Raw genomic sequence first — 14330 nt, 5'->3', positions numbered from 1 at the left:
CTTCTTCGCAGCTTGGTACGGTGGCTCACGGCTATCGTCCCAGTACTTGGGAGGCTGAGGCCAGAAGATCACAGGTTCAAGACCAGCTTCAGCAACGGAGAGACTTCGAGCAGCTTAATGAGACCTGTTTCAAAATAAAAAATAAAAACAGAGCCAGGGGTGGTGGCACACACCTGTAATCCCAGTAACTTGGGAGGCTGAGAATGGAGGATTGCAGGTTTAAGATGAGCCTCAGCAACTTAGTGAGACCTGATTTCAAAACAAAAATAAAAAGGGCTGGGGGTGTCGCTCGGAGGTAGAATGCCTCTGTGTTCAATACTCAAGACCAAACACAAAACTGTAGGAGGAGGGAGGCTTCCAATTCCTAACTGCCCTTCCTCAGCCCACACACACACACGCACACACACACACACGCACACACACACACACCATGCACACACACACACACACAGCACGGTACCTGGGGCAGGAGCAGGAGCGGCGGTCTCCTCCTCCCTCCTCGGCACCGCCCACCCACCCAGCTGCACCCTGGCAGCCGAGGCCAGCTGAACTCGGCCTTGGCCTTGGTCCACCTCACAGCTAGTCCAACTCAGCCTTGTGGGATTTTCCCCAGGGGAAGCAAAAGGCTACCGTGGGGATAATTAGCTAATCTGATAAAGGCTGCCCGGTTAATGAGGACTTGGTGCGTAGCCCTCCCAGGCAGCGTGTTCTGCACTTGAACCCTTTGTGGTTAAGAACAAGACCAGCCACTGAGAGAGAGCTGCCATCGCTGAAACCGTACCAGCAGGACCGGCACCCACCCTGGCATTCCGCAGGCCCACCTCCAGCCAGTGCCCTCCTGAGGTCCCACACAATCCCCTGCAGCCAAAAGGCACCGCAAGACGGCCAAAGTAAACTACCCGGCCCGGCCGGTGGCGCGCCTGCGATCCCAGGACTTGGGAGGCTGAGACAGGAGGATCACGGGTCCAGAGCCAGCCTCAGGAACTTAGCGAGACCCGGTTTCAAAATAAAAATTAAGCCGGGCGTGGTGGCGCCCGCTTGTCATCCCAGCATTCGGGAGGCTGAGACCAGAAGATCGCGGTTCGCGGACAGCCTCAGCTACTTAGCGAGGCCCTCCGCAACTCAGTGAGACCCGGCTTCAAAATAAAGAATAAAAAATAGGGCAGTGGGTGTAGCTCAGAGGTTGAATGCCCCTGGGTCCACCCCCAGTACTGCAATAAATAAATAAATAGATACATAAATAAATAGTAAATAAAAATGCAATACAATAAAAACGCTGGGGTGAAGCCAGGTATGGTGGCACATGCCTGTCATACCAGTATTTGGGAGGTGAATCGCAGGTTCAAAGCCAGCCTGGGTAACTTAGCGAGACTTAATTTGAAAATTAAAAAAAAAAAATCTAAAAAACACCAGTGGCAGAATACCCCAGTTCAATCTCCAGTAGGAAGAAAAAAAAAAAAAAGAAAAGGCTAGGTCCAGTTCAAAGGCAGAATGTCCCTGGCCTCAATCCCCAACACCTCCTCCCCCCAAAACAAACTACTTACACTGTAAACCCACTATTTAAGGACAGGACAGGACATGCCAGAGACATCAGCTTCAAATGTTTCAAGCGTCGTCTCTAGGGAGGGAGAAACCGCTGTGGAGAGAGATAAAGACCCCTGGAGAACTATCTGATTATTTCCACTGGGGAAGAGCCATTTGATAAACATTAAAAGACTAACACTTTCTCCCTTTTCTTCCTGGAGTGAGTTAAAATGTTGCCTTTCAAGGGCAAACAATCTACCCTGCCTGGTTCTCCTTGACCTTCAAGACAGGCAAATCATTGAGAAAATCTTTGCTTCACCTTTGGCCAAAAGAAAGGTAATTCCAGCTCTCCCTTGCCCAAGCACGACTCTTGTATCCAGCAGAGGCAGCCATCATTGCATGCAGAGTGTGTGCGTGTGCGTGTGTGTGTGTGCATGCGTGTGTGTGTGTGTGTGTATGTGTGTGTGTGTGTGTGTTACTAGGGACTGAACCCAGGGGCGTTCTATCTCTGACCTACACTCCCAGACCGTTTTTTATTTTGAAAGCCGGTCTTGCTACATTATTGACGTTGCCCCTGAACCTACAATCCTCCAGCCTCAGCCTCCCCGGGACTGAGATTACAGGTGTGGGCCACCATGCCCGGATTTACGATTTTAAAATCCAAGGATTAAAAACCAAAACAAGCCAGGGCGCACGCTTGTCATCCCTACGCTTGGGAGGCTGAGACAGGAGGATCGCGCAGGTTTGAAGCCAGCCTCAGCTACTTAGTGAGGCTCTCGGCAACTTAGTGAGACCCTGTCTCTAAATAAAATATTTAAAAAAAAAATAGGTCTGGGAGTGTAGCCCGGGGATAGAAAGCCCCTGGGTTCCACCCCCAGTACCACAAAAAATTTAAAAAAGGGGGGGGATTGTAATTCAAAGATAGAATGCTCCCGCCTGTATGGGTGCTGACAGTGTGCTGCTGCGTGCGTTGTTGCGGCGCAGGGGATCGAAGCAGGACGGCACTCCAGCTCGGCCATCCAGCTGCCTCTCTAGACCCCAGCAACGTGTTTCCAAAGTCCTAAAGGAGCCCATGCAACCAGAGCGCTCTCAAACTCCTTTTTGTGGGTTAAAGTTTTTAGCTCGCATATGTAAAGAGGTGTGGCTTGCAGAAACCTGCACAATTTCAAAGTATTGCCCCACTCCTACCTAGTGCTTGAAAGTAAAGACATCCTGAATTAAAAGTCTGTTCAACCTTTCCACCCAAAAATTATCTCCTAGAGTGTTTCCAGGAGCCCAAGGACAAAGCCCCACACGCCCAGCGCTTTCTTCCCCTGCCCCTTGCCCTTAAACACCAGCCCAAGTTTATTTGCCCGGCCGACACAAAACAACTATGGCTAGAAGACAACTTAAAAACTTCTGGTGGAGCCGGGCGTGGTGGCGCACGCTTGTAATCCCAGCATTCGGGAGGCTGAGACCTGGAGGATCGCGGTTCACGGACAGCCTCGGGTACTTAGTGAGGCCCTCTGCAACTCAGTGAGACCCGGTTTCAAAATAAAGAATAAAAAACAGGGCTGGGGGTGTAGCTCGGAGGTCAAATGCCCCTGGGTTCCATCCCCAGACCCGCAAAAAAAAAAAAAACCTCTGGTGATTAATAAACCCCAGAGCCCAGCCAGGTATGGTGGCACAGGCCTGTAATCCCAGTACTCTGGAGGCTGAGACAAGAAGATCATAGGTTCAAGGCCAGCCTCCACAACTTCGTGAGGCCCTCAGCAACCTAGTGAGACCCTGCTTCAAGATAAAAATGTTAAAAGTCTGGGGGGCGCAGCTAAGAGGTAGAATGCCTCTGGAGTCAATCCCCAGGACCTCTCCCTCCAAAAAAAAAAAAAAAAAAAAAAACAGCAGCCTACAATTTAGTGAGACCTGCTCCAAAACAAAAAATAAAAATAAACCGGGCGTGGTGGCGCACGCTTGTCATCCCAGCATACGGGAGGCTGAGACAGGAGGATGGCGGTTCGCGGACAGCCTCAGCTACTTAGTGAGGCCCTCGGCAACTCAGTGAGACCCTGTTTCAAAAAATAAAGAATAAAAAATAGGGCCGGGGGTGTCGCTAGGAGGTAGAATGCCCCTGGGTTCCATTCCCAGTACCAAAAAAAAAAAAAAAAAAAAAAAACAAGAAAAGAAAAGAAAAAGAAATCCCATTTTATTCTGACAAGGTAAAAACTACTATTTGTGATTCTACATTTACCTCCCAGGCAAACTAGTTGTTTTTTTTTCCTCTGAGAGATAAATGTTAGGACATGTTAAGAAGTATTCACAACCGCGCCATGAAGGCCGACTTCAGCCTGGTGCACAAGGGTAAGACATCTTAAGACACAGCTTAAACGGATCGCTTTTCTGCATAACTGTAGGGCCCTCTAGATTTCGGGGTGTCAACCAAGCCTATTAACACGCTCCAAGAGGAAGACTTCTCCACCAGTTCCACCAGTTCCAGCTGAAAGCCCAGGCTCCAGTCAACTCTGGCCCTGGGAACCAACGCCAGGCACTCTGCCTGCCCCCCCCCCCCACGCCCAAAACTGCTCTGGAGGAACAAGGATTAGAATTCAGCCGGGCCAAGTTAATTTGCAGGCTGGGCGAGGGTAATAAAGATATATTTGAAAGGCAGTTGGCAAGGCTGTTTCCCAACTGAAAAGGCCTTTCAGCACAGGAGAGAAAACTCACGTCAGGTTTTTTAACCGTACTATTAAATCTCAACGACGAATGCGTCTTTAGAATGCAACTCATCCGAATAACTCCACCAAACGCTGGGACTGCTATCAGAAAGGAACTGACTTTGAACATTCTGAGGACCTACCTGCTGGGACCGGTGCACCCCCGTCTGCTAGGACCAGGGTCCCAAGCCGCACCTGCCCACGTCTCAGACGCCCGGACCAGCTTTGGCTGCGAATTGTGCGTATACACAGAAGCCCAATTCACAAAGTGTACATCTTTCAGTTCTTAACTCAATCCTCCCTCTCTCTCTCTCTCTCTCTCTCTCTCTCTCTCTCTCTCTAAAATGCAGTACCGAGGATGGAACCCAGGGGCATTCTAGCTCCTAGCTACACCCCAGCCCTATTTTGTATTCTTGATTTTGAAACAGGGTCTCACTGAGTTGCAGAGGGCCTCACTAAGGAGCTGAGGCTGGCTGTGAACCGTGATCCTCCGGTCTCGGCCTCCCGAGTACGGGGGTTACAGGCACCACCACATCCAGCTCTTTTTCTTTTTTTTCAGTTTGTGTTGTTGTTGATATTGAGGATTGAATCCAGGGGTGTTCAACCTCTGAGCTACACCCCCAATGCTTTTTTTTTTACTTTTTTTTGTGTGTGTGTGGTACTGGGTGTGGAACCCAGGGGCTTTTCTACTTCTGGTCTACACTCCCAGACCTATTTTATACTTTATTTGGAAATAGGGTCTCACTAAGTTGCTGAGAGCCTCACTAAGTACCTGAGGCTGGCTTCGATCCTGCGCGATCATCCTGTCTCAGCCTCCCAAGTGCTGGGATTACAAGCGTGCGCCACCACGCCTGGCTTTTTTTACTTTGAAACAGACTCTTGCTCTGTTGCTGAGGGCCTAAGTCGCTGAGGCTGGCCTCAAACCTGTGATCCTCCTGTCTCAGCCTCCCAAGTACTTGGATCACAGCAAGGAGCTACCACATCCAGCTCTTTCAAAATCTTGACTGATACTTGACAAAGAATTTGAGTCTTAAACAAGTATAAGAACGTAAGAGAAAATAATTTGTCCCGACTAGGGCTGCTGCTGGTCAGACTTCCAGAGTCCCCAGGTCAATAATAACCTTCACTTAGCCGGCCCTCCAACTTGGAGCCCCCTTAGCAAACCACGGAAGGAGCTAACCTCAGGGGCTCGGGACCTCTCATCCTCACCCGGAACTAACTGCCTCTCCCTGTCCTGAGCCCTCTGCTATCTTGGACTCTAGCTAACACTTTACCACTGTGCACCCCCCAAATGTGCCCTGATTCTGACTGCATTCACAACAGAAAGGATGCGGAGAGCCAGGAGATGCCCACCTGTAATCCAGTACTAGGGCAGGAGATGCCCACCTGTAATCCAGTACTAGGGAGGCTGAGGCAGGAGGACTGCAGATTCAAGACCCGCCTGGGTATCTGAGTGAGTCTTCATTAAAAAAAAAACAAAAAACAAACAACAAAAAAAAAAAAACATAAAATAAGCCAGGCGTGGTGGCGCACGCTTGTAATCCCCGCGCTTGGGAGGCTGAGACAGGAGGATCGAGCAGGTTCGAAGCCAGCCTCAGCTACTTAGTGAGGCTCTCAGCAACGTAGTGAGACTGTTTCCAAATAAAGTATAAAAAAGACCTGGGAGTATAACCCAGAGGTAGAAAAACCCCCAGTACCATGGAAAAATTTTTTTTAAAAAATTAAAAAGGCTACCGGTGAGCTGGGCATGGTGGCAGACATTTGTAATCCTAGTACTTGGGAAGCTGGAGACAAGAGGATGGGATCCCAGGTTCGCAGACCAGCCTCAGCTACTTAGTGAGGCCCTCTGCAAATGAGTGAGACCCTGTTTTAAAAATCAAGAATTAAAATTAGGGCTGGGGGTGTAGCTCAGAGGTAAAATGCCCCTGGGCTCAGTACCCAGTACTACAAAGAAGGAGGAGGAGGAGGAGGAGGAGGAGGAGGAGGAGGCGGCGGTGGCAGCGGCTGGTGGTGGAGCTCAGTGGTAGAATGACCCTAGATTCAATCCCCAGACACACACACACACACACACACACACACACACACACACACACACACGATGCATAGGCAGGCATGGTAGCAGACACCTGTCGTCCCAGTACTGGGAAGGATGAGAAAGGACGATCACAGGTTCCAGGCGAGCCATTTAGCAAGATTTTCAGTAACCTAGAAAGACCCCGTTTGAGGAAAAAGAAAAAAAAAAGCTAAAAAAAGCTAGGCAGTAGCACACGCCTGTAATCCTGGTACTTGGGAAGGGGAGACAGTAGGATCACAGGTTTGAAGCCAGCCTCAATAACTTAGACCCTGTTTCAAAAAAAAAAAAAAATAGGTCTGAGGGCGCAGCTTGGAGGTAAAATGGTCCGGGGTTCAATCTCCCGTACCAAAATATAAACAAACAAAAAAAGATGCGCAAGGGCTATCTCACATCCAGCCAATTGTTACCCATGAAGCGCCATAGCAACCCTCCCCCCAGGATAGCTCTGTCGCCAAGGCAACCTCAAGAACAATGGGTTCCAGCCCGGCATGGCTGCGCACACTTCTCATCCCAGCATTCAGAGGCTGAGACTGGAGCATCACAGGTTCGCAGCCAGCCCCAGCCACTTAGTGAGGACCTCTGCAATTCAGTGGGACCCTGTTTCAAGAGATCGGGAGTAAATTGCTCCAGGGTTCAACCCCTAGTACCACAAAAAAATAAAAGAAAGAAAAGCAATGGGGGTCCCAAAGAAGCTGCCCACCGTGCTATGGCGGAGCTAGGCCAGGCCGAGTGAGTGGGGAGGACTCAGATATGATGCGCAGGGCGGAGGCGGCTGCGGGCTGGGGCTTCCTTCCTGCTTTCCTAGCAAACATTCCTGAAGCCGCAGGGGGCCTCCTGACACCCAGCTGGTGTAATTTAAGGTCCTTAACATCCCCCATCTGCCCATCTTGAACTTCCAGCCGCTCTGGTGACGTCATCTACGTCAGCCCCCCTCCCCCACCAAACTTTTCAGTCGGCTGAGCTGACCAGGAAAGAAAGATGTCAACCTAGCAGGTCCACAGGCAGCTACCGCGGCTGCCTCCGTGCGCCTCCCGCAGAAGCCCCGCTTCTTCCGAAACACTCCCAAGTCCCGTGGGGTCTCCGCAACAGCAGTGCGGACAAAAACAGGGGTTAGGGTATTTTCTGCTCTCAGTAGAAAGATTTCAAGACGCAGATCAGTTCAGTGTACCAGGTAGTTAAGAACCCTGTTGTAAGCCGGGCGTGGTGGCGCATGCTTGTAATCCCAGCATTCGGGAGGCTGAGACAGGAGGATGGCGGTTCGAGGCCAGCCTCAGCTACTTAGCGAGGCCCTCTGCAACTCAGTGAGACCAGGTTTCAAATGAAAGAATAAAAAACAGGGCTGGGGGTATCACACACAAAAAACTCTGTTGTGCCAGGGTATGGTGGTACACGTCTGTAATCCCAATACTTGGGAGGCTGAGACAGGAGGATCGCAGGTTCATGGCCAGTCTTTGGAACTTAGTGAGGCCCTGTTTCCAAATAAAAAATAAAATAGAAGCCGAGCGTGGTGGTGCACGCTTGTCATCCCAGCATTCAGGCGGCTGAGACTGGAGGATCGCAGTTCACGGTCAGTCTCAGCTACTTAGCGAGGCCCTCTGCAACTCAGTGAGACCTGGTTTCAAAGTAAAGAATAAAAAATAGGGCAGGGGATGTGGCTCAGAGGTAGAATGCCCCTGGGTTCAATCCCCAGTACCGCGAAAAATGAAGAGAGAGAAAGAAAGAGAGAGAGAATGGAAGAATAAAAAATAGGGCTGGGGTTTAGCTCGGAGACAGAATGCCCCTGGGTTCCATCCCCAGTATCGCAAGAATAAAATAAAATAAAATAAATAAAACAAGACTAAGGTGTAGCTCAGACGTAGTAGGCCCGTGGGCTCAGTCACCAGTACCACACACACAAAAAGCCTGCTAGTCCCAGTTAGCAGAGGCGCACTGGGTTTCAGGCAAGCACCTCAAGTTCCATGGCTGCTCTCTCCCGGAAGCTAGCCTCCTTTAACTCCCAAAGAGCCCCAGAAGAAACCTCGGGTGTCAGCCAGTGGCCCGGGGGAGTTCCTGGCATCCACTTTCTTTCCCGGGCTACAAAAGTGCAGAGGAAGCAAGGATTTGTTTGCGTTTCACTATGTAAATAACACCTTTCCTCAGGACCCAGGCTCAGGGAGAAAACAGCCTTTCAGGCCACTGGGAAAGCCAGGGGCCTCCCAGCACAACCCCTCAAGGCCAGGGTCTGCAAAAAGAGTCAAGGAAAAGTAAAAGACGGCCAGAACAAAGGAGCCGGCTGAGCGCCTAAGGGAGGGACTGGAAACCCAAATCGCAGGGAGACCCGAGGAACAGCCCAACAGTGAGTCCTTGCAGGGTGCCGGCGGAGCCCAGGTTCAACAGGTTCCCTACCAGATGCCACCAAGGTACTGGGCATGACACTGCCACCAAGGTACTGGGCATGACACGGCTCTCCGTGCGGTACTAGGGAGTGAGTCCAGAGGCGTGCGACCTCCGAGCTACAGCCCCAGCCCTATTTTATTTTAATCAACTAATGTATTTATTTGGGGGGTTGTTCTGGGGATGGAACCCAGGGGCATTCTACCTCCAAGCTACATCCCCAGTCCTATTTTTTTTTTTATTCTTTATTTTCAAACAGGTCTCACTGAGTTGCAAAGGGCCCCACTAAGTAGCTGAGGCTGTCTGTGAACCGCGAACTCCGATCCTCCTGTCTACGCCTCACAAGTGCTGGGATTACAAGCGTGCGCCACCACGTCTGGCTGGATGGCGCTTACTGAGTTAAAGTGTCTCTCTATGCGGAGACAGGAGGATCGCGCAGGTTCGAAGCCAGCCGCGCGCGCTGGCTTAGGAGACCCTGTTTCCAAATAAAAATGTAAAAATAGGTCTGGGAGTGTAGCCCGGAGGTAGAAGGGCTTCCAGGAACCCCAGTACCACCAAAAATAAAATAAAATAAAAATAAAATAAAAATAAAGTGTCTCTCTATTATTATTACGTTAACAATTATTGAATTTTGTCAAATGCTTTTGGCCTATTGAAATGATTCCTTATTCTTATTTAGTTTGCTAATGTTAAATTCGCATTGATTCTCAAGTATTATATTAATCGTGTGTGTGTGTGTGTGTGTGTGTGTGTGTGTGGTGCTGGGGGTGGAACCCAGGGGCTTTCTACCTCTGGGGCTACACTCCTAAACCTATTTTATATTTTATTTGGAAACACGGTCTCACTGAGTTGCGGAGAGCCTTACTAAATAGCTGAGGCTGGCTTCGAACCTGCGCGATCCTCCTGTCTCAGCCTCCCAAGTACTGGGATGACAAGCGTGCTCCACCGGCTTATATTAACCATGTATTAGTGAAATACACCTGTCGTTACTGATAAAATACATACATATACATATATACATACACACATAGGTACATATATATGCATGCATGTATGTCTATACACATCTATGTGTATGTACATCTGTATATATACACATACGCACATACAAGACATTGGAAGAAATTCCAAATGGAAGCAGATCGCGTTGACTAGCGAGGGAGGAACAAGGGCCTTGAGGCTCAGAGTGACCCAGGGCCCTTCCCAGGGCTCCTCCCGCCCTGGCCACAGCTGCTACATCTACAAAGGGGCCAATGAAGTCAGGCGTGGTATGCACACTTGTAATCCTGGCATTCGGGAGGCTGAGACGGGAGCCTCGCGGTTCATAGACAGCCTCAGGTACTTAGCGAGGCCCTTTGCAACCCAGTGAGACCGTTTCAAAATAAAGGATAAAAAATAGGGCTGGGGGTGTAGCTCGGAGATAGAATGCCCCTGGGTTCCATCCCCAGTACTGCAAAAAAATTAAATAAAAATAAAATTGGCCAATGAAACATCTCGATCCGCTGATCAGTACTGAAGCACCTTGTTCTTGACAGCTCCTCGGGTCCGTTGTCTGTGGCGCTGGAATCAAGTGCAGGGCCTCGCACAGGATGGGTAGCCTGCCCCCACATACACTGAGCTACGCCCCCAACTCCCTCCAGCTCTAAAATGTACCCTCCTATGAGACTTCCAAATGACACTCCCATCACCAGAAAAAGAACATGTCCTCTTAGGTTGAATCGAGCTACCCTCAAATCAGAATTGGCTAACCAGAAAATGAATTATTCAACACCCCAGCCTCTAATAGGTAACTATTAAGTTACAAAGGTTTTTAAGTGTAAAAGAACTTTTTCTTGTGTGTGTGGTACTGGGAATGAAACCCAGGGGCATTCTAACTCTGAGCTGCACCCCCCAGCCCTCTTTTTTATACTTTATTTTGAAACAGGGTCTCACTGAGTTGCGGAGGGCCTCACTAAGTAGCTGAGGCTGTCCGCGAACCTCGGACCTCCTGTCTCAGCCCCTCAAATGCCGGGATGACAAGCGTGCGCCACCCAGTGACTTTTCAGTAGCTAGTGGAAAGGAAGACTCAAAACTTGAATTAAGCTGAGCATGGTGGTCCACACTTATAATCCCAGTACTTATGAGGCTAAGACAGGAGGACTGGCAGGTTCAAGGCCAGCCTCGGCAAGAAGGGAGACTCAGCAACCTAGCGAGACCCTGTTTCAAAATAAAAATAAAATAGGGCTGGGGTGTAGCTCACGGTAGAATGCCTCTGAGTTCAATTCTCAGAACCAAAAATTAAAAGCTTGGATTAATATAAATTTTAGTTGCATAACATTTGTGTGTGTGTGTGTGTGTGTGTGTGTGTGTGTGAGACTAGGGATTTAACCCCAGGGCATTCTACCTCTGAGCTATACCCCTACTCCTAATTTATTTATTTGGAAACAGGGTTCCCCTTAAGTTGCTGAGGGCCTTGCTAATATGCTGAGGCTGGCCTTGAACCTCTGATTCTCCTGTTTCAGCCTCCCAAGTACTGATTATAGCCATGTGCCACCGCATCCAGCACTGACTGTCACATTATTTAAGGAGAAAGGAAATTGTGTTTATTTATGACCACTTAAAAAGTGGAAGGACAGCCGGGCATGGTGGCGCACGCTTGTCATCCCCGCACTTGGGAGGCGGAGACAGGAGGATCGCGCAGGTTCGAAGCCAGACGCGCGCGCTGGCTTAGGAGACCCTGTTTCCAAATATACAATGTAAAAATAGGTCAGGGAGTGTAGCCCGGAGGTAGAAGGGCTTCCAGGAACCCCAGTACCACCAAAAAAAAAAAAAAAAGTGGAAGGACATCTGGACATGGCAGCACATGCCTGTAATCCCAGTACTCTGGAGGCTGAGACAGGAGAATCACAGGTTTGGGGCCAGCCTCAGCAACTTGAGGGGACTACAGCAACTTAGGGAGACCTTGTCTCAAAAAGGGTTAGAGGTATAGCTCAGAGATAGAATGGCCTTGGGTTCAATCCCCAGTACCCCCTCCAACAGATCACACACACACAAGTGAAAGCACACTGTTTTAATGAGATGGCTGAAAATTGTTCTACAATAAGCTGGGTGTGGTGGCCCACGCCTACGATCTCAATATTTAGGAGACTGACACAGGAGGATGTCAGGTTCACGGCCAGCTTCAGCAACGTATCGAGGCCCTCCACAACTTACTAGGACCCTGCTTCAAAATAATGGGTGTAGCTCAGAGGTAGTATGCCCCTGATTCAATCCCTAGTACACACAGTACACACACACAAAGAAATATACAAGTCAGGCATGGTGGTACATACTTGTAATCCCAGAATTACAAGCCTTGGGAGGCTGGAAAGGAGGATCGCAGGTTCACAGCCATCCTCAGCAAGTTAGCAAGACCCTCCGCAACTTTGTGAGACCCTGTTTCTTTTTTTTCTTTTTTCTTTTGCAGTACTGGAAATGGAACCCAGGGGCATTCTACCTCCGAGCTCCACCCCCAGGCCCCTTTTTTTATTCTTTATTTTGAAACAGGGTCTCACTGAGTTGCACAGGGCCTCACTAAGCAGCTGAGGCTGTCTTCGAACCCAAATTCTCCTGTCTAAGCCTCCCAAATGCTGGGATTACAAGGGTGTGCCACCACGCCCAGCTGAGACCCTTTTTTCTAAATAAAAGTAAATAATAGGGCTGGAGTGTAGCTCAGAGGTAGCATGCCCCTGGATACAATCCCCAGTACCACCAAATGTGTGTGTGTGTGTGTGTGTGTGTGTGTGCGCGCGCGCGCGTGTACATGCCCTAGCTAGGCAGGATATACACTCCAGGACTACCCATTGTCTTTTCAAAGGATCCAGCTTGATAAAGGATAATATACTGGTTAAATATATAGTAACAATGACGCCCTCTTTCCTGAGTTCATTTATAAAGAAGGAGAGGAGCTGAGGGTATAGCTCAGTGGGGAAGTGCCTGCCTAGCATGCCAGAGACCTGCAGGTTCAATCCTTAACACTGCGAGAAAGAGGGGAGAGGGGAGAGGGGAGAGGGGAGAGGGGAGAGGAGAGGAGTTTGGCATTTGCAGTTGGAACAACAAAGCCTTCCCACTTCCCAAATTCATTACCAGCGGGGTGGGTTAGGAGTCAATTTCTTCCTGCTGTGGCGAGAGAGAAAAGTGGAGAAACCACTAAGTCACCTTCAAAGACTTCTAGTAGTCAAGAATATTTACATGTTAGGGTCTGTCGGAGCGGCGGGGCTCAACGCTTCCAGTGCAACTCACCACGAGACTCCTTTCCACCACCAGAAGAAAACAGAGACCTGTTCATTGGCTTTCTCTCACAGGCTTGCTTTTAAGTTTCAGGCTGGATTTTGTTTTGAGACCCAAGAACTCCAAGTCAAAGCAACCCCCCCCACACACACAGACACACATTCCAGCTGAGGCGTTTCCTTCATTATTAGGCATTTCTCTCTTATCATTGGAACTCGAGTCCTGCTTTTGATGAGCACATTGAAAAGTGCCGGGAAGCCGTAAGCAGGTGAGCGTGGACGCGGGCCTGCAAGGCGAAAGTAGGTAAATATTGATGGGCTGATGGAAACTGAGAAGCTGCGCGGGCGGCAGCTGCCAGCAGGGTTTCGTGGCGATAACGGGTGCAGGCCCAAGGGATGATGCCGGACCGGCGACCCTAGGGGGCCGGCACGGCTGGGGCTGCTCGCGGGCCGAGGCACCTCCGGGCAGCTCGGCAGGTGCAGGTGGCCCGCTGGAGAGTCCCAGGGGACTCCGCCAGGCCCTCTCCCGGAGGGGGAGGGGCGGGGCACCCAGAACGGGAGCCATTTAAACCACTCCGGGCGGCTCGAGCCGTGCAGGCGCCGGCTCCCCGCGCCTCTGCCGCCCCGGTGCCCGGCTCCCTGCAGGTGGCTGGGGCCGGGGACCTCGGGCACGCGGGTCCCCCGAGGCCCCGCACGGTCAGCGCGGGCGCGGGCCGCCTTACCTTGGTGATGACCAGCGGCTCGCCGTGCTCGCGGCCGCCCTTCAGGGTGAAGCCCCAGGGCGCGCCGCCGCTCAGCTGCACCTCCACCAGGCGCCCGCCGTCCGCCCGCGCCGCCGCCTCCGCGCGGGGCTCGGCGCCCTCCATGCCGCGGGGCGCCCGGCCCCCGGCCCATGCACGCTGGGGCCGCGGCCGATCGGGGCACCGAGCTCCGGCGCCCTCGCCCCGCCGCCGCCCGCGGCGGGCAAACTTTTGTGCTGCAACTTGGAAGGAAAGTGCCGGCCGCCGGCCGAGGAGGGAGCAGGAACGGGGCGGCGCGGGGGGGGGGGGCTCCGCAGCGCGGCCGGGGGCGGGGCCGGGTGGGCGGGGCGCCGGGTGGGCGGGGCGCCTTGGGAGGTGCGTGTGAGCGGGGCGCCGGGTGGGTGGGTGGGCGGGCGGGGGCGTCAGTGGGAGGTGCCCAGGGGGGCGGGGTGCCTGGCAGGAGGTGCCCAGGTGGGCGTGGCGTCGGGTGGGAGGTGCCCAGGTGGGCGTGGCGCCGGGTGGGAGGTTCCGGGTGGGCGTGGCTCCGGGTGGATGGGCGGGGCGCCGGGTGGGAAGTGCCCAGGTGGGTGGACGGGGCTCCTGGCCGGTGGCGCGGGGCGGGAGGTGCCCAGGTGAGCGCGCCCAGGGCGCCTCCAGCAGAGCCGCGCTCGGGGCCTCGGCG

The 14330-nt window shown here is 51.8% G+C and overlaps 1 protein-coding gene across 1 annotated transcript in view; it reads right to left on the bottom strand.

Moving 5' to 3' along the window:
• The window catches only part of SHROOM2 (shroom family member 2), a gene marked incomplete at both ends in the record, with an annotated part of 127992 nt that extends 114218 nt beyond the window's left edge, over positions 1-13774 (bottom strand). The window contains one exon of the mRNA XM_080719546.1: positions 13631-13774. Coding sequence (XP_080575672.1) covers positions 13631-13774 — 144 coding nt within the window. The remainder of the gene's footprint in view (positions 1-13630) is intronic.
• Positions 13775-14330: the final 556 nt, after the last annotated feature.

Source organism: Muscardinus avellanarius (assembly GCF_963383645.1).
Source record: "Muscardinus avellanarius genome assembly, chromosome: X".
Lineage (NCBI taxonomy): Eukaryota > Metazoa > Chordata > Mammalia > Rodentia > Gliridae > Muscardinus > Muscardinus avellanarius.
Note: the sequence above shows the minus strand (reverse complement) of the source record. Positions and strands in the feature narration are given on the sequence as shown.